Here is a 25,952-nt window from a genome sequence, read left to right on the forward strand (position 1 = left end):
TACCGGATGGTTCACACTGCCTGGATGCCGACTGCGATTTGCGATTTAGTCATAGTCATACTTTATTGATCCCGAGGAAAATTGGTTTTCGTTACAGTTGCACCATAAATAATAAATAGTAATAGAAATAGTAATAGTATTACTATTAGTAATTAGTAAATAATAAGTCATAGAAATAATAAATAGTACTAGAATAGTAATAAATAGTTAAATAGTAATATGTAAATTATGCCAGTAAATTATGAAATAAGTCCAGGACCAGCCTATTGGCTCAGCGTGTCTGACCCTCCAAGGGAGGAGTTGTAACGTTTGATGGCCACAGGCAGGAATGACTTCCTATTACGCTCTGTGTTGCATCTCGGAGGAATAAGTCTCTGGCTGAATGTACTCCTGTGCCCACCCAGTACATTATGTAGTGGATGGGAGACATTGACCAAGATGGCATGCAACTTAGACAGCATCCTCTTTTCAGACACCACCGTGAGAGAGTCCAGTTCCATCCCCACAACATCACTGGCCTCACGAATGAGTTTGTTGATTCTGTTGGTGTCTGCTACCCTCAGCCTGCTGCCCCAGCACACAACAGCAAACATGATAGCACTGGCCACCACAGACTCGTAGAACATCCTCAGCATCGTCTGACAGATGTTAAAGGACCTCAGTCTCCTCAGCAAATAGAGACGGCTCTGACCCTTCTTGTAGACAGCTTCAGTGTTCTTTGACCAGTTCAGTTTATTGTTAATTCGTATCCCCAGGTATATGTAATCCTCCACCATGTCCACACTGACCCCCTGGATGGGAGCAGAGTTCACCGGTACCTTAGCTCTCCTCAGGTCTACCACCAGCTCCTTAGTCCTTTTCACATTAAGCTGCAGATAATTCTGCTCACACCATGTGACAAAATTTCCTACCGTAGCCCTGTACTCAACCTCATCTCCCTTGCTGATGCATCCAACTATGGCAGAGTCATCAGAAAACTTCTGAAGATGACAAGACTCTGTGCAGTAGTTGAAGTCCGAGGTGTAAATGGTGAAGAGAAAGGGAGACAAGACAGTCCCCTGTGGAGCCCCAGTGCTGCTGATCACTCTGTCGGACACACAGTGTTGCAAGCACACATACTGTGGTCTGCCAGTCAGGTAACCAAGAATCCATGATACCAGGGAAGCATCCACCTGCATCGCTGTCAGCTTCTCCCCCAGCAGAGCAGGGCGGATGGTGTTGAACGCACTGGAGAAGTCAAAAAACATGACCCTCACAATGCCTACTGGCTTGTCCAGGTGGGCACAGACACGGTTCAGCAGGTAGACGATGGCATCCTCAACTCCTAGTTGGGGCTGGTAGGCGAACTGGAGGGGATCTAAGTGTGGCCTGACCATAGGCCGGATTTGAACGACTACATAACCCATTTTGTTAAATACTTATAGTACCAATGCATGCCCTGCATTTCTGGTTCATTAAAGCACACAATTTAAACAATCATTCAAGGAAACCAGAAATCTCTGCCAGACAAAAAAAGAATCCCAACAAAATATATTTACTTTTGTCCCACCCATCCTGATGGTAGTTATTCTATGCCCATTTATAATTCTGTAGGCTTCAGCAGACTTCCAAGTCTTCATTCAAACTGCCACAGGCGAGCACAATTTTGAGGCACAAGGTTGGATCAGCTAATTCACCATACCTGCTCACTAGGCTTTTGTAAATCCTGCACGAGGATACACGAATCCCACTCCATATCATTCCAACTTTTATACTTCTGATCAAAATGGACAATTTGACATTTATCCTCATACTTCGTATGCTAGATCTTTGCCTACTTGCTTAACAGATCAACATCTCCAAAAAAGATTTGTTTTCTTTGTCACAAATATCAAAACATACACTGTAATGTGTCATCTGGACTGTTCCCTTCAAGCTGCGTGGGTATGTGGCTGTGCAGTCACTGAAATGCTCCCACCCGATATCCTTTGTTGTTGCACAGCTTGAGTTCTCTTTTATACACAAGGTGGTGCCTCAAAAAACATCACAGCAATACTATTACAGCTACAGAAAGGGTGGGTAATGTAGCAGGATCCTCTTCTGAGTCAGTATGGGTGGAAGTCAAGAACAGGAAGGGAGCAGTTACTCTACTGGGGGTATTCTGTAGGTCCCCTGGTAGCAGCAGAGATACAGAGGAGCAGACAGGGAGGCAGATTTTGGAAAGGTGCAAAAATAACAGGGTTGTTATCATGGGTGAATTTAACTTCCCTAATATTGATTGGCACCTGATTAGTTCCAAGAGTTTAGACAGGGCAGAGTTTGTTAACTGTGTCCAGGATGGATTCCTGTCACAGTATGTTGACAAGCCAACTACGGGGAATGCCATACTAGATCTAGTATTAGGTAACGAACCAGGTCAGGTCACAGATCTCTCAGTGGGTGAGCATCTGGGGGATACTGACCACTGCTCCCTGGCCTTTAGCATTATCATGGAAAAGGATAGAATCAGAGAGGACAGGAAAATTTTTAATTGGGGAAGGGCAAATTATAAGGCTATAAGGCTAGAACTTGCGGGTGTGAATTGGGATGCTGTTTTTGCACGGAAATATACTGTGGACATGTGGTCGATATTTAGGATGTTAGGGATAAATTTGTCCCAGTGAGGAAGATAAAGAATGGTAGGGTGAAGGAACCATGGGTGACAAGTGAGGTGGAAAATCTAGTCAGCCAGCTGGAAAAAGGCAGCATACATGAGGTTTAGAAAGAAAGGATCAGATTGGTCTATTGAGGAATATAGGGTAGCAAGAAAGGAGCTTAAGAAGAGGCTGAGAAGAGCAAGAAGGGGGCATGAGAAGGCCTTGGCAAGTAGGGTAAAGGAAAACCCCAAGGCATTCTTCAATTATGTGAAGAAAAAAAGGATGACAGGAGTGAAGGTAGGACCGATTAGAGATAAAGGTGGGAAGGTGTGCTTGGAGGCTGTGGAAGTGAGCGAGATCCTCAATGAATACTTGTCTTCGGCATTCACCAATGAGAGGGAACTTGATGACGGTGAGGACAATATGAGTGAGGTTGATGTTCTGGAGCATGTTGATATTAAGGGAGAGGAGGTGTTGGAGTTGTTAAAATACATTAGGACGGATGAGTCCCCGGGGCCTGACAGAATATTCCCCAGGCTGCTCCACAAGGTGAGGGAAGAGACTGCTGAGCCTCTGGCTAGGATCTTTATGTCCTTGTTGTCCACAGGAATGGTACCGGAGGATTGGAGGGAGGCGAATGTTGCTCCCTTGTTCAAAAAAGGTAGTAGGGATAGTCCAGGTAATTATAGACCAGTGAGCCTTACGTCTGTGGTGGGAAAGCTGTTGGAAAAGATTCTTCAAGATAGGATCTCTGGGCACTTAGAGAACCATGGTCTGATCAGGGACAGTCAGCATGGCTTTGTGAAGGGCAGATCATGTCTAACAATCCTGATAGAGTTCTTTGAGGAGGTGACCAGGCATATAGATGAGGGTAGTGCAGTGGATATGATCTACATGGATTTTAGTAAGGCATTTGACAAGGTTCCACATGGTAGGCTTATTCAGAAAATGGTAGGATATTTGGTAGTGTGGAGGAGCAGAGGGATCTGGGGGTACATGTCCACAGATCCCTGAAAGTTGCCTCACAGGTAGATAGTGTAGTTAAGAAAGCTTATGGTGTGTTAGCTTTCATAAGTCGAGGGATAGAGTTTAAGAGTCACGAGGTAATGATGCAGCTCTATAAAACTCTGGCTAGGCCACACTTGGAGTGTCCAGAACTGTGTCCAGTTCTGGTCGCCTCACTATAGGAAGGATGTGGAAGCATTGGAAAGGGTACAGAGGAGATTTACCAGGATGCTGCCTGGTTTAGAGAGTATGCATTATGATCAGAGATCAAGGGAGCTAGGGCTTTACTCTTTGGAGAGAAGGAGGATGAGAGGAGACATGATAGAGGTGTACAAGAAACTAAGAGGTATAGATAAAGTGGATAGCCAGCGCCTCTTCCCCAGGGCACCACTGCTCAATACAAGAGGACATGGCTTTAAGGTAAGGGGTGGGAAGTTCAAGGGGGATATTAGAGGGAGGTTTTTTACTCGGAGAGTGGTTGGTGCGTGGAATGCACTGCCTGAGTCAGTGGTGGAGGCAGATACACTAGTGAAATTTAAGAGACTACTAGACAGGTATATGGAGGAATTTAAGGTGGGGTGCTATATGGGGGGCAGGGTTTGAGGGTCGGCACAACGCTGTGGGCCAAATAGTACTTTGCTGTACTATTCAATGTTTTATGTTAATACAGTGATTTCAAATTTATCATTCCTGCAAAAGTTAAGACTGGCTTAATTGAGACATCCACTGATATGTTGAACTATGTGCTTAGAAATGAAGAATTTGAAAAACTGTCAATTCTAGTTGCAAATTGTTGGAACATTTCAAGCTTCTAGTGCAGAATATTAATGTGGATTCTGTCTTATTCAAATATGAATCCAGAAACACAGAAGCAGAAGTGGAACATATGGATGATATAATGAGGATCAAGACGTATTTTTCATCTGGATGTGAAATTAATCTGAACAGCATTTATAGACAAAGCATTAGTAAAAAAAAAAACAGGTGAGGAAAAAAATTTACAAAAAGGAAACATTTTCTTTGTTGCATTGCATTTCATTATACCCTCCAATTAATCAGATTTTTGAATTTTATTCCAAATATTCAAAGTATACATACTATAAAACATTTAAAATGCTGCGCAGTTTTCAGACCGTGTAAAAATTTCCTGTTCAGAGAAATGGTTAGTCTGTGTAGCTGTGAAACAATATTAATCATTAGTCGTCTGCGTCAAATCACAACAGCAAGGATTTTGCGATGCAGCCCGCAAGTGTCATTATGCTTTCAGTGCCACCACAACATGCCCACGACTCACTAACCCTAAGTGTACATCTTTGTAATGTGGAAGGAAACTCAAAGCTGCTGCCCAGTTTGACTCTGTGGTTCAGAAAGCATACGGTGCATTGGCCTTCATCAGTCATGGGACTGAGTTTAGGAGCTGAGGGCTAATGTTGCAGCTACAGTGGCATGCAAAAGTTGGGGCACCCTTGGTCAAAATTGCTGTTACTGTGAATAGCTAAGTGAGTAAAAGATGACCTGATTTCCAAAAGATGACACATTTCTTTAATATTTTAAGCAAGGTTACTTTTTTATTTCCATCTTTTACAGTTTCAAAATAACAAAAAAGGAAAAGGGCCCGAAGCAAGTTTGGTCAGTACTTAGTAACACCCCCTTTGGCAAGTATCACAGCTTGTAAACACTTTCTCTAGCCAGCTAAGAGTCTTTCAGTTCTTGTTTGGGGGATTTTCACCCATTCTTCCTTGCAAAAGGCTTCTAGTTCTGTGAGACTCTTGGGCCCTCTTGCATGCACTGCTCTTTTGAGGTCTATCCACAGTTTTTCGATGATGTTTAGGTTGGGGGACTGTGGGCCATGGCAAAACCTTCAGCTCGCACCTCTTGAGGTAGTCCATTGTGGATTTTGAGGTGTGTTTAGGATCATTATCCTGTTGTAGAAGCCATCCTCTTTTCATCTTCAGCTTTTATACAGACGGTGTAATGTTTGCTTCCAGAATTTGCTGGTATTTAACTGAGTTCATTCTTCCCTCTACCAGTGAAATCTTCCCCGTGCCACTGGCTGCAACAAAAGCCCAAAGCATGATCGATCCACCTCTGTGCTTAACAGTTGGAGAGGGTTCTTTTCATGAAATTCTGAGCCCTTTTTTCTCTAAACATACCTTTGTTCATTGCAGCCAAAAAGTTCTATTTTAACTTCATCAGTCCACAGGACTTGTTTCCAAAATGCATCAGGCTCGTTTAGAAGTTCCTTTGCAAATTTCTGATACTGAATTTTGTGGTGAGGATTCAGGAAAGGTTTTCTTCTGATGACCTTTCCATGAAGGTCATATTCGTGCAGGTGTCGCTGCACAGTAGAACAGTGCACCACCACTCCAGAGTCTGCTAAATCTTCCTGAAGGTCTTTTGCAGTCAAACGGGGGTTTTGATTTGCCTTTCTAGCAATCCTATGAGCAGTTCTCTCGGAAAGTTTTCTTGGTCTTCCAGACCTCAATTTGACCTCCACCGTTCCTGTTAACTGCCATTTCTCCATTACATTATGAACTGAGGAAATGGCTACCTGAAAACGCTTTGCAATCTTCTTATAGCCTTCTCTTGCTTTGTGGGCATCATTTATTTTAATTTTCAGAGTGCTAGGGAGCTGCTTAGAGGAGCCCATGGCTGCTGATTGTTGGGACAAGGTTTGAGGAGTCAGGGTATTTATAAAGCTTTGAAATTTGCATCACCTGGCCTTTCGTAATGATGACTGTGAACAAGCCATAGTCCTAATAAGCTAATTAAGGTCTGAGACCTTGGTAAAAGTTATCTGAGAGCTCAAATCTCTTGGGGTGCCCAAACTTTTGCATGGTGCTCCTTTCCTTATTTTCACTCTAAAATTGTACAAAGCGAAAATAATACACTTATCTTGCTTAAAGAAAAGAATGTTTCATCTTTAACTTTATGACTTTTAGAGATCAGTTCATCTTCTACTCACTTTACTATTCACAGTAACAGAAATTTTGATCGGGGTGCCCAAACTTTTGCATGCCACTGTATATAGGACCCTGGTCAGACCCCACTTGGAATACTGTGCTCAGTTCTGGTCGTCTCACTATAGGAAGAATGTGGAAACCATAGAAAGGGTGCAGAGGAGATTTAAAAGGATGTTGCCTGGATTGGGGAGCATGCCTTATGAGAATAGGTTGAGTGAACTCAGCCCTTTCTCCTTGGAGCGACGGAGGATGAGAGGTGACCTGATAGAGAGGTATAAGATGATGAGAGGCATTGATCGTGTGGATAGTCCGAAGCTTTTTCCCAGGGCTGGAATGGCCAGCATGAGAAGGCACAGTTTTAAGGTGCTTGGAAGTCGGTACAGAGGAGCTATCAGGGTAAGTTTTTTTTTTAAAACACAGCGAGAGTCATGAGTGTGTGAAATGGGCTGCCAGCAACGGTGGTGGAGACGGATATGATAGGGTCTTTTAAGAGACTCCTGGACAGGTACTTGGACCTCAGAAAAACAGAGGACTATGGGTAACCCTAGGTAATTTCTAAGGTAAGAACCTGTTCGGCACAGCTTTGTGGGCCGAAGGGCCTGTATTGTGCTGTAGGTTTTCTATGTTTCTATGAAACCAGAACATCCGGAAGAAACAGACATTGAACCTCGATCAGCGATACACTAACCTTACAATATCCTTACATCCACTTTACATATTACTTATCCATCCTTTGGTAACAGCAACTCTTTCTCCAGTTCCTTCAAAGTGTAAAACGTTGAAGCAATAGCACTGAGTTGTGTGGCACTCTTTTTGTTACATTTTGCTAACTCGAAGATTCGATGTTGTCTAGTCTCTGTTTCCCACAAGCTAACCAGTCTTCTATCCCACCAACATGTTATTTTGGACCATGAACTTATGTCTTCCTTAATATCCAGGACCAATATCCTGGCGGGAAAGTTTAATAGAGCTGTTAGGGAGGGTTTAAACTAATTTGGCAGGGGGATGGGAACCGGAATGATAGAGCAGAGGAAGGGGATAACAGAAATAAATCTAAGATAGTGAGCAGTAAAGATGTCAGGAAAGACAGGCAGGTGATGGGGCAAATGTGTAGCCATTGGGATGAGTTGAAGTGCAATAAAGTTGCAGTGAAATCAAAGCAAAAAGTATCAAATACTGGTCTTAAGGTGTTGTACTTAAATGCACACAGCATAAGGAATAAGGTGGATGATCTTGTTGTACAGCTACAGATTGGCAGGTATGATATTGTGGCCATCACTGAGACCTGGCTAAAGGATGCATGTCTCTGGGAGCGGAACGTCCAAGGATACACGGTGTATCGGAAGGATAGGAAGGTAGGCAGAGGGGGAGGCGTGGCTTTATTGGTAAGAAATGATATTAAATCGTTAGAAAGAGGCGATATAGGATCGGAAGGTGCAGAATCTTTATGGGTTGAGCTAAGGAATAGCAGGGGTAAAAAGACCCTGATGGCAGTTATTCATAGGCCTCCAAACAGCTGCAGGGATGTGGACTACAAATTACAACTGGAAATAGAAAAGGCTTGTCAGAAGGGCAGTGTTATGATAATTGTGGGGGATTTTAACATGCGAGTAGATTGGAAAAATCAGGTCGGCACTGGATCTCAAGACAGAGAATTTGTAGAATGTCTGTGAGATGGTTTTTTAGAACAGCTTGTAGTTGAGCCCACTAGGGGATCGGCTGTACTGGATTGGGTATTGTGTAATGAACCAGAGGTGATTGGAGAGATTGAGGTGAAAGAACCCTTAGGAGGCAGTGATCATAACATGATTGAGCTCACTGTGAAATTAGAAAAAGAAAAGCCGAAATCTGATGTGTCGGTGTTTCAGTGGAGTAAAGGAAATTACAGTGGCATGAGAGAGGAACTGGCCAAAGTTGACTGGAAAGAGACACTGGCGGGAAAGACGGCAGAACAGCAGTGGCTGGAGTTTATGCGAAAAATGAGGAATGTGCAAGACAGGTATATTCCAAAAAAGAAGAAATTTTCGAGTGGAAAAAGGATGCAACCGTGGTTGACAAGAGAAGTCAAAGCCAAAGTTAAAGCAAAGGAGAGGGCATACAAGGAAGCAAAAATTAGTGGGAAGACAGAGGATTGGGAAGTCTTTAAAACCTTACAAAAGGAAACCAAGAAGGTCATTAAGAGAGAAAAGATTAACTATTAAAGGAAACTAGCAAATAATATCAAAGAGGATACTAAAAGCTTTTTCAAGTACATAAAGAGTAAAAGACAGGTGAGAGTAGATATAGGATCGATAGAAAATGATACTGGAGAAATTGTAATGGGAGATAAGGAGATGGCAGAGGAACTGAACAAGTATTGTGCATCAGTCTTCACTGAGGAAGACAGCAGGATACCGGACACTCAAGGGTGGCAGGGAAGAGAAGTGTGCGCAGTCACAATTACGACAGAGAAAGTACACAGGAAGCCGAACAGGCTAAAGGTCAATAAATCTCCCGGACCAGATGGAATGCACCCTCGTATTCTGAAGGAAGTAGCTGTGGAGATTGCAGAGACATTAGCGATGATCTTTCAAAAGTCGATAGATTCTGGCATGGTTCCAGAAGACTGGAAGATTGCAAATGTCACTCCGCTATTTAAGAAGGGGGCAAGGAAGCAAAAAGGAAATTATAGACCTGTTAGCTTGACGTTGGTGGTTGGGAAGTTGTTGGAGTCGATTGTCAAGGATGAGGTTACAGAGTACCTGGAGGCATATGACAAGATAGGCAGAACTCAGCATGGATTCCTTAAAGGAAAATCCTGCCTGACAAACCTATTACAATTTTTTGAGGAAATTACCAGTAGGCTAGACAAGGGAGATGCAGTGGATGTTGTATATTTGGATTTTCAGAAGGCCTTTGACAAGGTGCCACACATGAAGCTACTTAACAAGATAAGAGCCCATGGAATTACGGGAAAGTTACATACGTGGATAGAGCGTTGGCTGATTGGCAGGAAATACAGAGTGGGAATAAAGGGATCCTATTCTGGTTGGCTGCCGGTTACCAGTGGTGTTCCACAGGGATCAGTGTTGGGGCCGCTTCTTTTTACATTGTACATCAACGATTTGGATTATGGAATAGATGGCTTTGTGGCTAAGTTTGCTGACGATACGAAGATAGGTGGAGGGGCCGGTAGTGCTGAGGAAACGGAGAGTCTGCAGAGAGACTTGGATAGATTGGAAGAATGGGCAGAGAAGTGGCAAATGAAGTACAATGTTGGAAAGTGTATGGTTATGCACTTTGGCAGAAAAAATAAACAGGCAGACTATTATTTAAATGGGGAAAGAATTCAAAGTTCTGAGATGCAACGGGACTTGGGAGTCCTCGTACAGGATTCCCTTAAAGTTAACCTCCAGGTTGAGTCAGTAGTGAAGAAGGCGAATGCAATGTTGGCATTTATTTCTAGAGGAATAGAGTATAGGAGCAGGGATGTGATATTGAGGCTCTATAAGGCGCTGGTGAGACCTCACTTGGAGTACTGTGGGCAGTTTTGGTCTCCTTATTTAAGAAAGGATGTGCTGACGTTGGAGAGGGTACAGAGAAGATTCACGAGAATGATTCCAGGAATGAGAGGGTTAACATATGAGGAACGTTTGTCCGCTCTTGGACTATATTCCTTGGAGTTTAGAAGAATGAGGGGAGACCTCATAGAAACCTTTCGAATGTTAAAAGGCATGGACAGAGTGGATATGGCAAAGTTGTTTCCCATGATGGGGGAGTCTAGTACGAGAGGGCATGACTTCAGGATTGAAGGGCGCCCTTTCAGAACAGAAATGCGAAGAAATTTTTTTAGTCAGAGGGTGGTGAATCTATGGAATTTGTTGCCACGGGCAGCAGTGGAGGCCAAGTCATTGGGCGTATTTAAGGCAGAGATTGACAGGTATCTGAGTAGCCAGGGCATCAAAGGTTATGGTGAAAAGGCGGGGCAGTGGGACTAAATAGGATAAAATGGATCGGCTCATGATAAAATGGCGGAGCAGACTCGATGGGCCAAATGGCTTACTTCTGCTCCTTTGTCTTATGGTCTTATAACCTCCTGGAAATGCAATACCTCCATTTATTTCCATAGACAGTGTGATCCAGAATTAGGAGTAATATCACTGACACATGTTGTGAAATTTGTTGTTTTGCAGCAACAGTAGTGCAACACATAAAACATGAAATAAATATAATTACAATATGAAATACACATCTACATTAAATTAAATAAGTGGTGCAAAAAGAGAATAAATAGAGTGAAACACACACAAAATGCGGGAGGAACTCAGCAGGCCAGGCAGCACCTATGGAAAAAAGTACAGTCAATGTTTTGGGCCGGAACCCTTCAGAGCAGGACTGGAGAAAAAAGGCTGAGGCGTAGATTTAAAAGATGGGAGGAGGGGAGGGAGAAACACCAGGTGATAGGCAAACCCTGGAGGGGGAGGGATGAAGTAGAGCTGAGAAGTTGATTGGTGAAAGAGACAGAGACTGTACTTCCACTGCACTTTTTTTTCCCCATAGATGCTGCCCGGCCTGTTGAGTTCCTCCATTATCTGCAGATTTTCTCCAGATTGTGACAAATGCACTGAAGTAGTGTTCATGGGTTGGTTCGTTGTCTATTCAGAAACCTGATGGTGGAGGGGAAGTAGCTGTTCCTAAAATGTTGAGTATGTGTCTTCAGGCTCCTGTACCTCCTCCCTGATGGCAGTAAAAAGAAGAAAGCAAGTCCTAGGTGATAAGGGTCCTTAATGATGAATACCACCTTTTTGAAATGTGTTTCTTCTTTAAAGAAATAAATTCTTCCAAATAAATACGTTGCATTTCATTTGCATTTAAATAATCTGGGACAGCTTGATGCTCTGAAAGACACTATGGGAAAGCATAACGCTTTGTTCTAAATTGTTGGGTTTCAGCAATGACACTTTCTTCCTGAAAGAACTCATCTGTTGTATAGGAAAGGGAGAGGTGGCCACTGGGAAAAGTGTGTGTGGGGAGGGGTCCTTTCATAGCCAAAGGGTTCTGGGATAGTGGCAACAACGCCTGACATTTTGGTGTCTTCGGGCTCTTGCTGTTAGTCTAACCAGAATCTGTGACTCAGTGCAGATCACAGCTGTTCTGTTCTCTGACAGATCAGGACCATGATGGTTCAATGCCTTAACAGACAGAATCTTCAGTGCAGCATACCCCTAAAATTTATGGCTTTTCCACATCACTCCAATAAAAATGAAAGTGTTGTACTGGAATTCTGGTTCTTTGTGCGAATGACCAAAGGCATACCCCGTATGCAAATTTCACTAACCTGAATGTTTTGTCCTTTGGCGAAGTGACTCCAGCAAAAGAATGACTCCTAGTAATTCCAGTGCAGAAAATGCGGCGCACCGGCCGCACGGACAGTGACATTGCGAACGGTGTCCCGGCTCAGAGCCCTGGAGAAACAGAGAGTCAGTGATGAACTTCTCCCCATCCAGGTTCATACAGCTGAGTCAAAACTATTAATGTAATTACAATCCTTCAGTTTGTCCAAAGGTTTTGTAAAAAAAAAACAGAAAGCTATAACTGATTTTATAATTGGCCACAAGGGTTTATGTATAAATTAATTAGACCCTGCAATGCAGCTTTATTGCTTGGCAGCAGAACCACACATCATGCATTTCAGGCTTCAATTCTCTCATCAGTTCAATGCAGAATACATAATCAGGCCAGGAAGCAACACAGGAAGGAAGACTGTCTTATTGCAGTACTGTACTGATGGAGAGTTTGCAGTCAACACTTTGAAATGCCAGTTCTTGCTAAGTGAGAATGCTGCTTGCTATTTGTTGTACAGTCACATTACACATTTACATTATTCAATACAAGCTTTAAGTGCTGATGACTTACAGGTAGAATGAGCTACATTAGGTACATAACCAAGCATATTCACAGTTATGATCCAAAACCTGTCATCAAAATGCGTGGCAAGTCTGAGTGGCCAGGTCTTGACAGTTGTTATTATATGTTGCCTTTTTACATATATTGCTCTAAATCAGATACAGTAAAGAGCCCCAGGGCTGTTTTTGCCGGGGGAGGTAATGGGGACAAGCTCCCAATGGCATGTGGCTCAAGTAGCCTCTGACAACCAAGTCCAGCTCCTGGCCTTCATGTGTGGCTCAGGTACTGAGCCTGGCGGAACCATTTCTATTGACAGGAGAAGGGGCAAAGGCAGGTTATGGTGCCTTAAAACCAGTTGTTTCGGGTCGATGGGGCTTGTCAGCCATGGTTACAGCTCATCTAGGAGAAGGAACACTCTGATTTCAAACCTCAGCTGCCTTCCACTCATGGGGAGGGCTTCAGGAGTAAACCCGAGGGAAAAATCCGGAGCTGGAGTCCCTAAGGCAGTCCTACATTGAGTTGAATGCTGACTGGCAACTCCTGCGACACTGCTGGTACCAAATTGTATCGGTCTCTGCCGTTCCTCTAGGTTCATCAGATGCAGAGAGGGGGAGCTTGCTCTCCATATTGTACTGTTCAGGCTTGCTTATCTAGACAGCTAGGACACAATAACCATGGTCAACTCTAACCGAAGGAGGCCTCTCACGCAGAAACAGCCTTCAATAATATATGAAGTCCAAAAATTGAATTGAATTGACTTTATTTCTTATATCCTTCACATACATGAGGAGTAAAAATCTTTATGTTACGTCTCCATCTAAATGTACCATGTACAATCATAGTAATTTATAATAACCAGAACAGTCAATGTAATATAGAGTACACTCAAATCAGTGTGAATTCATCAGTTTGATGGCCTGGTGGAAGATGATGTCCCGAAGCCTGTTGGTCCTGGCTTTTATGCCGCGGTACCGTTTCCCGGATGGTAGCAGCTGGAATAGTTTCTGTTGGGATGCCTTGGGTCCCCAGTGATCCTACAGGCCCTTTTTACACACCTGTCCTTGTAAATGTCCTGAATCATGGGAAGTTCACAACTATAGATGCACTGGGATGTCCACACACTCTCTGCAGAGTCCTGCGATTAATGGAAGTACAGTTCCTATACCAGGCAGTGATGCTGCCGGTCAGGATGCTCTCAATTGTGCCCTTGTAGAAAGTTCTTAGGATCTGGGGGCCCATACCAAACTTCCTCAACCGTCTGAGGTGAAAAGGGGACTGTTGTGCTTTTTTTTCACCAGATAGCTGAAAGACATCCAAATGCTTATTGGACACGACAGATCAGTAAATCAATCTGGATTTCTTAACTGACAAGTACTTTACAGACTGGCACGTGTATCAAATAAGGGAAACAGTAGCTGAGCACCGGAGAAACAAAACCGGGACTGCTCTGCCAATCTCCACTGAGTTTGCAAGAGTGACCCCACACGAACAGTTGTTCCAACTGATATCCTGAGAACATCAACTCCCCATCATATTCCTACCTCTCTGCCTTTGCCCTCTTACACTGTTCCAGTGAAGCCCAACAACTTCCACCCAACCAGGCTTCTGCTCACAATCTCAGATCATTGTCTTCCTGACTGGGGTCGAAGCTGGCTAGCCCTGGTGCAGGAACAGGAAATGCTGGGGGAGCTTAGTGGGTCAGTCAGCATCTGGAGAGGGGACAGAGTTGACAGTTCTGGTCTATTACCTTCCATAGCTGGGGAGCACGTTAGCTTGATTTCTCTCTCCATCGATTCGGCCTTGCTTGATGAGTGCTTCCAACATTTTCTACTAAGCCTCAGATTTCTAGTGTCAGCACTTTGGTACTTTTCAGTCCCTTGCTGCTTTCGCTGCACAAGATTTTCCTCTCCCCACAGACGCTGCCTGACCTGCTGGACTTTTCCAGCATCCTCCTTTATTCAGGCCTCCAGCATGGGCTGTGTTCAATTTCTCTCCTCTCTAACCTGCCTCTATTTACACCTCCTTCAAACAGGTTGGCTGCCATTTACAAGCTTCCTCCAGCCTTAGTTGATTCCAGTCTGCACCATCTTGGTCTTCACCCCATCATATGTTTTTCTTTATTCACTCCACCCTCTTTCCCCTTCTCAGGAACTTTACAAAAAATGCTTAGTTTCTAAATTCTCCCAGTTCTGAGTGAAGGCTGTCGACCTGAAACATTAACTCTTGTTTCTCTCTGCACAGTGTTACCCAGCTTGATGAGTATTTCCAGCCAGTTGGAGCCAGCAGTCAGGAAACCACAGAACAAAAATCCTCTCACCACCAGCCCTTGTTACACCACACATCTCTGGAACTTGTTACACCACACATCTCTGCAATAACAGGAGGTCCATGATGAGACTCCAGAAAATACGAAACACTGCCCCCCTATCTCAGCAACACCCTTGCCCTCATTTTCAATGTGCCAGCACAACTTTTGGACAACGTGGGGCCAGCCGAGTTATCTGCTGTGTTGCTAAATTGCCTGCAGTGGCAAATCTGAAGGCTCAAATCAGCTCTGCCTTTGCAAAAACCCTTTGAATTAACTGGAAGACAGTAATGTCAGTGTCCTCTCAGGGCTAACATCCTCAGCACCGAGATTCCAGTTACACGGTCAGCTCCATTAGGCACATCACCGATACCAGATTCTCAAAGGCAACCAGCTTTACCACGGGAAGAGATTATCGGGCACCTAATCTAAGTAGGGACCTGGATTATCAAACCCATGCTCTGTGCAAACTGAAAGAAATTAAACTTTTCCACTGATTCTTGCGTGTTTCTGGCCCACAAAAACTGAAAGTGAGGTTAGGGGCACTCACTGAAAACCTCAAGTACAGCATACTAGTCACATGTCTGCTGCATTAGGTAGTGCCTACTCTGTCTGGGGTAGAGGGTGATGTGGTGCAATGGCAGAGCTGCTGCCTCACAATTCAAGGTTCCCAGGTTCAATCACGACCTCTGGGCACATTCTCCCCGCCTGACCACATGGACCTCCACTGAGTGTTCTGAATTCCTCCCACGTCTCAAAGACAGGGAACTAGCTGTAGTGACTTGGCCCTGATGTGCAAATGAGTGATAGAATCCGGCGGGGTTTGATCGGAACATGAGGGAAAATAAAAAGGATTTGTGTAGGATCAGCTTCAGCTTGGGGCGCCTGATAATTAACATGGACTCTATGACCCACAGGGCCCGTTCCCATACTGTGTGACTCCATGAATCTGGGATTCCCACATTGGCCTCATTAGCTGCCTCAGAAATCACAAGATTGAAACGGAAGCAAGTAGTCCCAAGGGACCACCAAAGAAAGAAGAATTCCTAAATTATGTTTTTATTTGAGAGAGAGAGTAATTACACCAAATTCTATAATTTAACTTAAATATACAAATTATTAGAGACTTAACGGCGGGAGTATGTTATCTCTTGCCACAAGCACCTTTCTTACATATGTTCAGGAAGTTTGAGTCAACAGGAGATACACTACAGTTCATTTTGCTGTTATTTGAAATACATAATTTCAGCAGTACTGGGAGAGCCCTTTCAATAACAGTAATGAAACAAGTGTAGTCTTTCATTCCCACTTTAATCTTTTTTTAATTTTGGAACTCTCTACTTCTCTGTTCTCCGAGTCGGTGTTTCTATATACAGAGTATCATCTATAAAGGCCTATGGTTTGTCAATAGTCTGCCTATTATCACACATTATCAACACTGCAAAGTGGAACACAAAATATAAAAAAAAATAAACTTACTTCAGTTCAGTTACACAAGACAAAATCTGGTGATATATGAAGACCTGCTATTCACTCCAGGAGAAGAGGCTCCGTTACATTTAATGCCATGATCATGGTTATAAAATTTTAAAAAATCTGAGCAACAGATTTCACTGAACATCCCAAGTTACTCAATATGGGATTTTGGACAATTCTACAAATGCAATGAAGACAGAAGCCTCAATGACTCAAAGCCATAAGAAATCTTCCCTTCTCAAGAGTATTAATAGCAGTGGTGTGCCCCAAGGGTTAGATGGTTACTATTTGTAATCCACACAGAGAAATTGTCAGGAAATTTCTGATGCTTCCTGAAGCACAACAGGGCAAAGACCCGAGGGAGATATAAACAATGCAAAGAAAAATTTACATAAAGTAAACTATTTTAATTCCAAATCCTCTCAATCTACTATTTAAAATGAAAAGTACTGTGTCTTGTCTGTAAGGGTTTTAAGTTCCAGTTGTGTACCCCCGTTCAGATTGGTTCCTGTGTTCCCACTCAACAAATTAACCACATAGACCCATGAGACAAGAAATGCCTGGCCTTTAAAGAGTTAATACATAGTTTATGACACATAATCCCTTTTAGGCATAAAAACGCAAGTGGAAAAATGGTCTGGAAAAATAGTTAACTAATTTAAAGACCGTATTACATAAATCAGTGTGGGCACGTGGCCAAGTGGTTAAGGCATTCGACTAACGATCTGAAGGTTGTGAGTTCAAGCCCCAGCCGAGGCAGCCTGTTGTGTCCTTGAGCAAGGCACTTAACAACACAGTGCTCTGCAACGACACTGGTGACAAGCTGTATCGGCCCTAGTGCCCTTCCCTTGGACAACATCGGTGTCGTGGAGAGGGGAGACTGGCTGCATGGGCAACTGCCGGTCTTCCATACAACCTTGTCCAGGTTACGTGAGGAGGCTATGGTTATCAGGGTGTGACAGGGATTGGTGTTGTGGGTCAAACTGTTCACAATCTATATCAATCACTTGGGAAGGAAACCAAGTGCATTGCATCAACGTTTTCTGAAGAGACAAAACTGGGTGACGTGCAAGCTGTGAGGAAGATGTAACTGGCTTAAACTTTTTTTTAAACTGGTGAGAGACTGAAAAATATTGGTGTTGGATCTGGTGTTCTTGTACATGAATCACATCAAGTTAAATGCACAGTGCATTTAGAACAAGTCTACAACCCAGGAACTCAATCATCCAGGCCATGTTCTCATGCTCTCTTCTCACTGCTTCCATCAGGAAGGACATACAGGAGCCTTAGGTCCCACACCACTAGGTTCAGGAACAGTTATTACCCCTCAACCATCAGGCTCCTGAACCAGCATGGATAACTTCACTCACCTGAACTCTGAACTGATCACTGAATATAACCTATAGACTCACTTTCAAGGACTCTAGAACTCATATTCACAGTATTATTTTTTGGTATTTTCAAGACTTGTCTTCTTTTGCACATTGGCTGGCTGTAAGCCTTTGTGTGCAGTTTTTCATTGATTCTATTGTATTTCTTCGTTGGATGCCTGCAAGAAAATGATTCTCTGGGTCGTATTTGGTGACATATATAAATGCGTCTGTTAGTCTTGCGAGACCATGGATCTACGCTGGGAAAGTCTTCACTCTCCAGGGCGCAAGCCTGGGCAAGGTTGTATGGAAGACCGGCAGTTGCCCATGCTGCAAGTCTTCCCTCTCCACGACACCGATGTTGTCCAAGGGACAGGCAAGGGCCGATACAGCTTGGCACCAGTGTCGTTGCAGAGCACTGTGTGGTTAAGTGCCTTGCTCAAGGACACAACGCACTGCCACGGCTGGGGCTCGAACTCACGACCTTCAGGTCACTAGTCGAATGCCTTAACCACTTGGCCATGTGCCTACATATGTTTGGTGACATATATGTACTTTAAATTTACTTTGAATTTAGCATGAATAAATGACATCTAATAAAGCAGACTGAATGTTTTGAAGTGTTAACTAAAGTAGCAGAGAAGGGGAATAGTCATGGATGTTATTTCTATGGTACTCCAGAAGGTATTTGAGAATGTTTCTTAGTAAAGAGGCTGTCAACTGAAGTTAAAGTTGATTGAGCCAGAAGAAAATTATTGAGCTGGCTGAGAAAATGGCTAAGCTGCCAAAGGCAAGTCAGCAGTGATAATGGCCACTTAAACAAATTGGGAGGACTTAATAAGTGATCATCTGCGTGGAACCACAACCCCTCATCAACTGCTGACAGCAGGGAAGGTGTTCAAGTTCGCCAGTGATGCAAAGTGACAACGCAGTACTTGTGCTGCAGAGTAGAAGGAAGGATCAAATTATATGAATATTAATAAATTAGGTGATTGGCAAATCCTTTGCAAATTGGCCTTAGTACAAGCAGAGGTTAACCACATTGAAAGCAAATAGGATGGGACCTTCAGAAGAGGCTGAAGAATGCTGGTCTCTGCATTGAGTGTTTGGAAGACAAGCATGTAGGAGTGTTTCAACCACTATATATAAATACCTTGCCTGAACAACGAATGGTTTTTAAATCACCACAGATACATATTACCCAATGATATACAAGATGATATATTCTTCAAGGATGTAACACAAATTCACCCATATATAACAGGGCTCCAAGAGTTAAATTATTAAGAAACATTACAACAAAAACAATCCTGTATTCAGTAGAACATAAAAGACGAAGGGTCATTTGACTGAGGGTTTTCTGCAGGGCTCACAAAGAATTGATAGGGTGGACAGAAATTTTCCACAGTTTAAGGTTGCAGGATCTGAGGACAAAACCATTAAACTGGGGCCAAGCCATTCAACACAACAGCTAGGAAACATATCTTCAGGAAAACAGGTATTAGTAAGCATGGAATTCTCTCCAATACAGAACAGTGGAAGTTACATCCTTTAAAATTGATGGACCGTCTTTGCTGGTTAAGAATATTAAAGAACATCAAGCCATGACAAGTGTATCATTCACTAAGCCAAAATGGATCAATTCATCCTTTCAATGAATGAAAAGGAGAGAATGAGATAGAAATTGGTTATATTAAAAAAAAAACATTTCACATCATGAGTTTTTTGTTACCAAAAAGGGGGACGTGGTCTGCACTGGAGTTCCCCAAAGGTCAGCGCTAAGTCTGCCTCTTTGCTTAGTATCTATTGGTAAATTCAGTATTTAGGTGTTTAGGGCAAAATCTCTAAATTTCAAAACCAGAATGTGTGACAAATTGTAAGGTAGGTAAGAGCAGGAAGAAACAGTCTTGCTGTTGGGTGGGTGAAAACATGGCAAACTAAACTGCTGAGAAATGTGAAATTTAATAGGAGGAATGAGAAGAAGCATTATATAAACCAGTGAGCACAATTCTATAAGATATACAAGAACAGAGGGATTTGGAGGTATACGTGCAGAGATCACTGAAAGTAGCCAAGGCATTTAAGGAAAAGGGTTCAGGTTTTAGAAGGAGACGCAATAGCATGCTGAGTCTTTGTAAACTCTGACTTATACATAACTGCAGACTGTGTTCACTACTGTGCACCACATTTTCGCAAAGATAGAAAAGCTTTAGGGAGGAGACAGAAGTTATCAAAACAATTATAGGGATTAGAAGATTAACTGCACAGGTAAATTGGGAAAAAAACATTGAAAGGGATACAATAAGGATTTGTAAAACCCTTGAAAATCTGGACATGATAAAAACAGAGAAGCCATTTCCAAAGACAAAAGGAGAGAAGCCATTCCGAAGACAGAAGGAGAGAAATCATTCCAAAGATGGTAGGAGACAAACTATTTCCAAAGATGGAAGGATCAAAAACTAGGGGACATAGAGCATTCCTCCTAGATTTGATGGAAATCCATCAACCCAAACACCAACTTTGTTTCTGTATCCATAGATGCTGCCTGAGCTGCTGCGCGTTTCTAGCAGTTTCTTTTTACAGCATCTGCAGTTTGTCTGCTTTTAGAACAAAGGTGATTGGCATAAGAACCAATACCAACATGAGGAAAAAGTTAACACAGTGTGTGATTAATGTCTGGAATGCACTGCTAGGAGTAATATTTCATTAATTTTTGAAAGGTAAGAATTTACAGTGCTACGGGAGAGGACAAGGTAGTGACACTAAACAGACTGCACTTACATACAATCAGTATAGGCTTAACAGGCTATACAGACATCTACTACGTTATAATCACTATGTACAGCATTAAGGGATTGAATAGCCTAGATCTTTCCACTATTTTTATCGTCTTAAAAGGAAGCCACCTTCATTCACATCCGTTAGGATTTGGTGTGCACAGCTAGATGGTTAAGTTCTCACACACAAGCCATATAGTTCTTTAAAAGGATTACCAATATGCAGTAAAAATCAAACAGACCCATCATGTAAGTAAAGAATGAACATCAGGATAGGAGCAAAGTAACAGAATACCCAGTGCTAAGCAATCAACTTGTGATTCACACTGAATGGAACTCAGAGTCAAAGTAACCCCTACACACAGATGAAACCCAAAACATAAGCCGTCAAAAACTAACCTGGAAAATATTCAAAATATTCAACTAGGGAGTTGTCCGGAGTGAACTCATAACTCACTTTAGGAATAAATTACAGATCTCTTAGCCCACCAATCTTTCATATGAACACACGGTCATCGAGCGTTCAGCAGCATTTGGGTCTCTATGGAACAGTTTTATGATTAAATGCTAAAGCAATATTTTATACTCAAACTAACACAGCTCTCATGTTAGCTCCTTGCTATAGTCCAAGATAGAAGGCAGGTGGTTGGACTATTCCCTGCAATGCCCAAGGCTTCAGTCCTGCTCTTTTCCACACAGGAACAGTCACGGGGACAGGCTCACTCTGATCAACATCAATGGGTCTGCAGTTGAGAGGGTGAGTCGCTTCAAGTTCCTCAGTATACGCATCACTGAAGATCTCACCTGGACTGTACATATCAGCTACCTGGCAAAAAAAGCATAACAGCATCTCCTCTACCTCAGGAGACTGAAGAAGATCAGCATGGGCTCCCCAAATCCTCAAGATCTTCTGCAGGGGCACCATTAAGAGCATCCTGACTGGGTGTATCACCACCTGGTACGGGAACTGCACCAACCCTGATCGCTGGGCACTGCAGAGTGGTACGAACAGCCAAGTGCATCTGTGGATGTGAACTTCTCTCCATTTAGGACATTTACAGCAGGTGCAGAAAGAAGGCCCGGAAGATCATCAGGGACACCGGTCACCACAACCGTAAACTGTTTCAGCCGCTTCCTTCTGGCAAACGGTACTGCAGCATTAAAGCCACGACCAACAGGCTACGGGAAAGCTTCTTTCCACAACCCATTACACATAAATTTTCCTGTATGTACATTATGACAGACTCATAACGCAAAGCTTTTTACTCCTTCACGTTGTGGGATGGATGTAAGATTTAAATAAATTCAAATTCATCCTGTCTACCACCAGAGAATGAAGGAGTAGCCCACGGCCAGTTGAGTATCTAAACCAATGGTCCTTGGCAAGATTAAGCTGGTCGATGGCAGATTTTGGACAGTTAGCAGCTTGTACGGTGGAGTAGAGAAGGAGCCTAGAGTTCCTAAAGTTTCCTTCGGCATCTCAGGAAATTGTAACAAAGGGTTGTGCAGTAGCACGGCTGGTGGGGTGTTGCCTCACAACTTCTAGTGACCCAGGTTAATCCTTACTGACTTTGGTGCTGTCTGCATGGAGTCTGCATGTTCTCTTTGTGACCATGTGTTTCAACTAGGTGCTCTACACCCCAAAGACATGCAGGCTGGTAGGTTAACTGCTCACCGTAAATTGCCTTTTTTGTGGTAGAATTGGCATTGATGAGCATATGGGGAGAATAAAAATAGAGATTACTGAATGCTTAGTGTAAATGGGTGTTTGATAGTCTGCAAGGATAGGGTGAGCTGAAGGACCTGTTACATATCTGTATGACAGACGATGGCCATGAAGCCTGCAGCAATTCAGTCTGTGACATTGGCTCTCCAAAGTAAAATCTGTACAAACCAAAAATATTTAATGAAATCATAACACCAACTCTGGCTTTTATAGGACATAGTCCATGTAAAAATGCAGATGCCTTCTTCACAAAGCTGCTTTTGGGCCTACACATGCTCACCATATATAATAAATACAAGATAAGTACCATCCACTCAACTTAACACCTTACATAATGGTAGGTACGTTAAGTAGATAGGAAGAATTTGACTGCAACAAACAAAAAACAAATATAACTGAGGTGGTAAATGGAACATAATCAACCCTTGGAATTTTAAAAGGATAAAACAGAATTCTTCAAAAGCCAGATGCAAGTGCAGAGACTTGAAGGTCCACGTGCATATATCATTGCTAGTCACGTTCAAGTACAAACCAATACATGTTAGGGTACTCTGCTGCATTTGACATCTAGGACAAGTGCAATAAAGATTTGAGAATCCAGTAGCTTTGACACTTTGTTTCTATTGGACTGGAAAATATTCCTGTTATTACTACAGAACACTTCTTCCCTCATTTTTAATATGTTACACAGAGGCACAATAAATTTTCCACTGTACCCCCTAAATTTAAAAGGAGCATGGGAAACGGAGTCTCAGTGAATCCCAGATGTCATACCATCTGGATTTTTAACAAAAGGATAATGGATTACCAGACTTTTACTTACATTAAAAAAAGCAGCAATTACACTTCACTGTTCGACCCCTCTGAAGCAGTTCTGGTCTCCACACCTCAGTGAAGGCCTACTATAGCATAGTTTTACCAAAACGATGCCTGGATTCCAAAGATTAAGTTACTGGGAGAGATTATGCAAACAGTTTCCTATTCCCAGCAAGACTTCAGGATTCGATCAAAGTTTCCACGATATTAAGGGGAGCAAGAAATTGAGAAAACTCCTTTATGCTAAGTTTAGCAGAGATTTAGAATACCCCTACTACAAACAGCAATTGACTCTACACCAATTGCTGTTTATAATTTTAAACTGGAAGAGAGTGATAGATTGTTGTAAACCAAAAGGTGTTCAATGACTACAGGACATCATGAATGAGATAATAGGATATTATTATTTTTTTATATTCCCTTGCAACACAAAAAGGAAATCATTTGGCCCGTGAAGTATACTGGCTCTCAGAGAAATCACATCAGCCTCATTCCCCACTAACTGCCTGCAGTCCATTCCTTCATGAATGCCCATTAATACTGCCTCTCACCGATCTTCGTACCACCCACCTTCACAATAGATAATTTACAGCAGCCAACTAAGCCAGCGGTCTCCAACCACCCGCAAAGCATGCGCTACCGGGCCGTGAGGAAACTATATGATTTGGCGATATGAGTCAGCTGCACCTTTTCTCATTCCCTGTCACCCACTGTTGAGCTTGAACGCATGCAATCTCATAACGCGCGTCATCCATGTCAGCGCGGGAAGGAGATCAACTCCTTAAGCTTGCAAACGACAGTGGGCTGAAAAGTATTGTTTGACAGAACATCTCTGCTGGCATTCTGGATCAAAGTCAAGGCTAAATATCCTGAGACAGCCACGAAAGCACTGAAAACATTGCTATCTCTGCAACGAATGCAACGAAAACTAAATTGCGGAATAGACTGGACACAAGGAACCCCCTTCAAGTATCGCTGTCTCCCATCGCCGCTCGATAGGACCATCTTGTTGCAGGAAAACAAGCCCAGGGCTCCCACTGATTCAGCGATATTGGTGTGTTGCAATGATTTTATATGTTCATACGGGGAAAATATGTGCTGTGTGTTTAACATCCAAACGTTACTTAAAATGTTATGATGCTATTGACTTATAAGTGACTCATATAACCATCTAACAATTACAGCACGGAAACAGGCCATCTCTGCCCTTCTAGTCTGTGCTGAACGCTACTTTCACCTAGTCCCACTGACCTGTACTCAGCCCATAACCCTCCATTCCTTTCCTGTCCTTATACCTATCCAATTTTTCTTTAAATGATAATATCGAACCTGCCTCTTCCACTTCTACTGGAAGTTCGTTCAACACTTACTTGAAGCTCCCCTGATAATTGACATCACTATATTCATGCAAGGAAAATATGCACTGTGAGTTTAATATTAAATTCGTTAGATAAACCCTTTTAGAAACGAAATTGAGTGTATTAGCCACTTATCACTGATATTCCGGTCGTGATTAACACCACCCCCCCACCCCCGGTACAGAATCGCCAAAAACGATTTGTAGGAAAAAAATCAGCACGTACATGCATGCGCACTGGTGCTCGTGCAAGGCTTCATGGTCATGGTAGTTTTTCCTCGGGGTAAACACAACGTATTTGACTGCTCCTCTTGTCCATTGGCAACTCTACACTCCACCCCCACCCCACCGGTTGGCCAGTCCACAAGAATATTGTCAATATTAAACCAGTCGGCAGTGCAAAAAAGGTTGGGGACCCCTGAACTAAGCCATCAAACAATTCATTTTGCATTGTGAGAGGAAAGGCCTAAACAGGGTGGATGTAGAGAGGATCTTTCCCATAATGGGGGAGTCCAGGAGCAGAGGGCATAGCCTCAGAGTAAAAGGATGTCCCTTTAGAATAGAGATGAGGAGGAATTTCTTTAACCAGTGGGTGAATCTGTGTAATTCATTGCACAGATGGCTGTGGAGACCAAATTATTGGGTATATTTAAAGCAGAGGCTGATAAGTTCTTGATTAGTAACGGTGTCAAAGGTTACAAGGAGAAGGCAAGAGAATGGTGTTGACAGGGATAATAAATCAGCCATGATGGAATAGTGCAGCAGACCTGATGGGCCAAATGGCCTAATTCTGCTCCTATGAGTTTTATGGAATGGAAGCCTCTGGGGAAGTGCAGACTACATGCAGATAGTCCAAGAAGTCAGAATCACTGGAGCCCAGAGAAGGCTACACAACCAACAAATCCAATGTACCACCCCAATAATGTGACTACACTTCATCAATAACTCATAAGGTTGCTGAGGACAAGATACAGGACTGTCTGGTTTTTACAACCAGGAACAAAAAGCCTACATATCATGATGCTGGAGTCTGTGTAGAATGAACAGTTGCAGACAATGACTTTCTCAATATTAGTTATCTCTGGATACCTTAGCAAAGCCTTAGAAAATCCAAAAATTGAGTAATTCGAGGATATGAGCCAAAACTAACCTCCTCCAAAATATTGCCATGCCTAATACGTCAGCTCAAAAGGCTTCTTCTCACTCTACTTTCCACAGTAACAAAAAATTAAAATAAAAACAAATATGTACATATTTTAACTCCAAGTCCCTTCATATCTATTTCTTTAAGAGTTACGTTTAAAAGCTCATAAATCACTGCAGCCCATTATGGGATGCTGCCCAACTGGAAAGCTTAATATTCTGCACTAAATACATCAATACAACAAGAATCCAGTCAGAATGGGAATCTGAAATGACCAACACTAACATATATTTTTTGATGATATCCAAAATTGATCATTTTTGATCTCATCTTTTAAAAATGAAAGACATTTTGTTGAAAAGCTCTCCTGAAAGGAGACGTAAGCATCAATAACTATGAAGCATGCTGATACCAACTGTCCAGAAGATGGAACTGAGGTTTCCACTTCCAGCATTAAGAGCTGCTTTACCTTTGGGTCTGAATGCATCCCAGTAAACTGAAAGAAATGGCAG

At 42.7% G+C, this 25,952-nt stretch overlaps 1 protein-coding gene across 4 annotated transcripts in view; it reads right to left on the bottom strand.

Annotated features, from left to right (window-relative positions):
• ripor1 (RHO family interacting cell polarization regulator 1) overlaps positions 1 to 25,952 on the bottom strand; it is a 314,393-nt gene that overhangs the window by 88,488 nt on the left and 199,953 nt on the right. For all 4 annotated transcript variants that reach the window (XM_072279516.1, XM_072279514.1, XM_072279515.1 and 1 more), the window contains exon 2: positions 11,901 to 12,027. In XM_072279516.1, coding sequence (XP_072135617.1) covers positions 11,901 to 12,001 — 101 coding nt within the window. In that variant the 5' untranslated portion in view covers positions 12,002 to 12,027. The remainder of the gene's footprint in view (positions 1 to 11,900; positions 12,028 to 25,952) is intronic.

The sequence above is a fragment of the Mobula birostris genome, chromosome 15 (genome assembly GCF_030028105.1).
Source record: "Mobula birostris isolate sMobBir1 chromosome 15, sMobBir1.hap1, whole genome shotgun sequence".
NCBI classification, from domain to species: Eukaryota; Metazoa; Chordata; class Chondrichthyes; order Myliobatiformes; family Myliobatidae; genus Mobula; species Mobula birostris.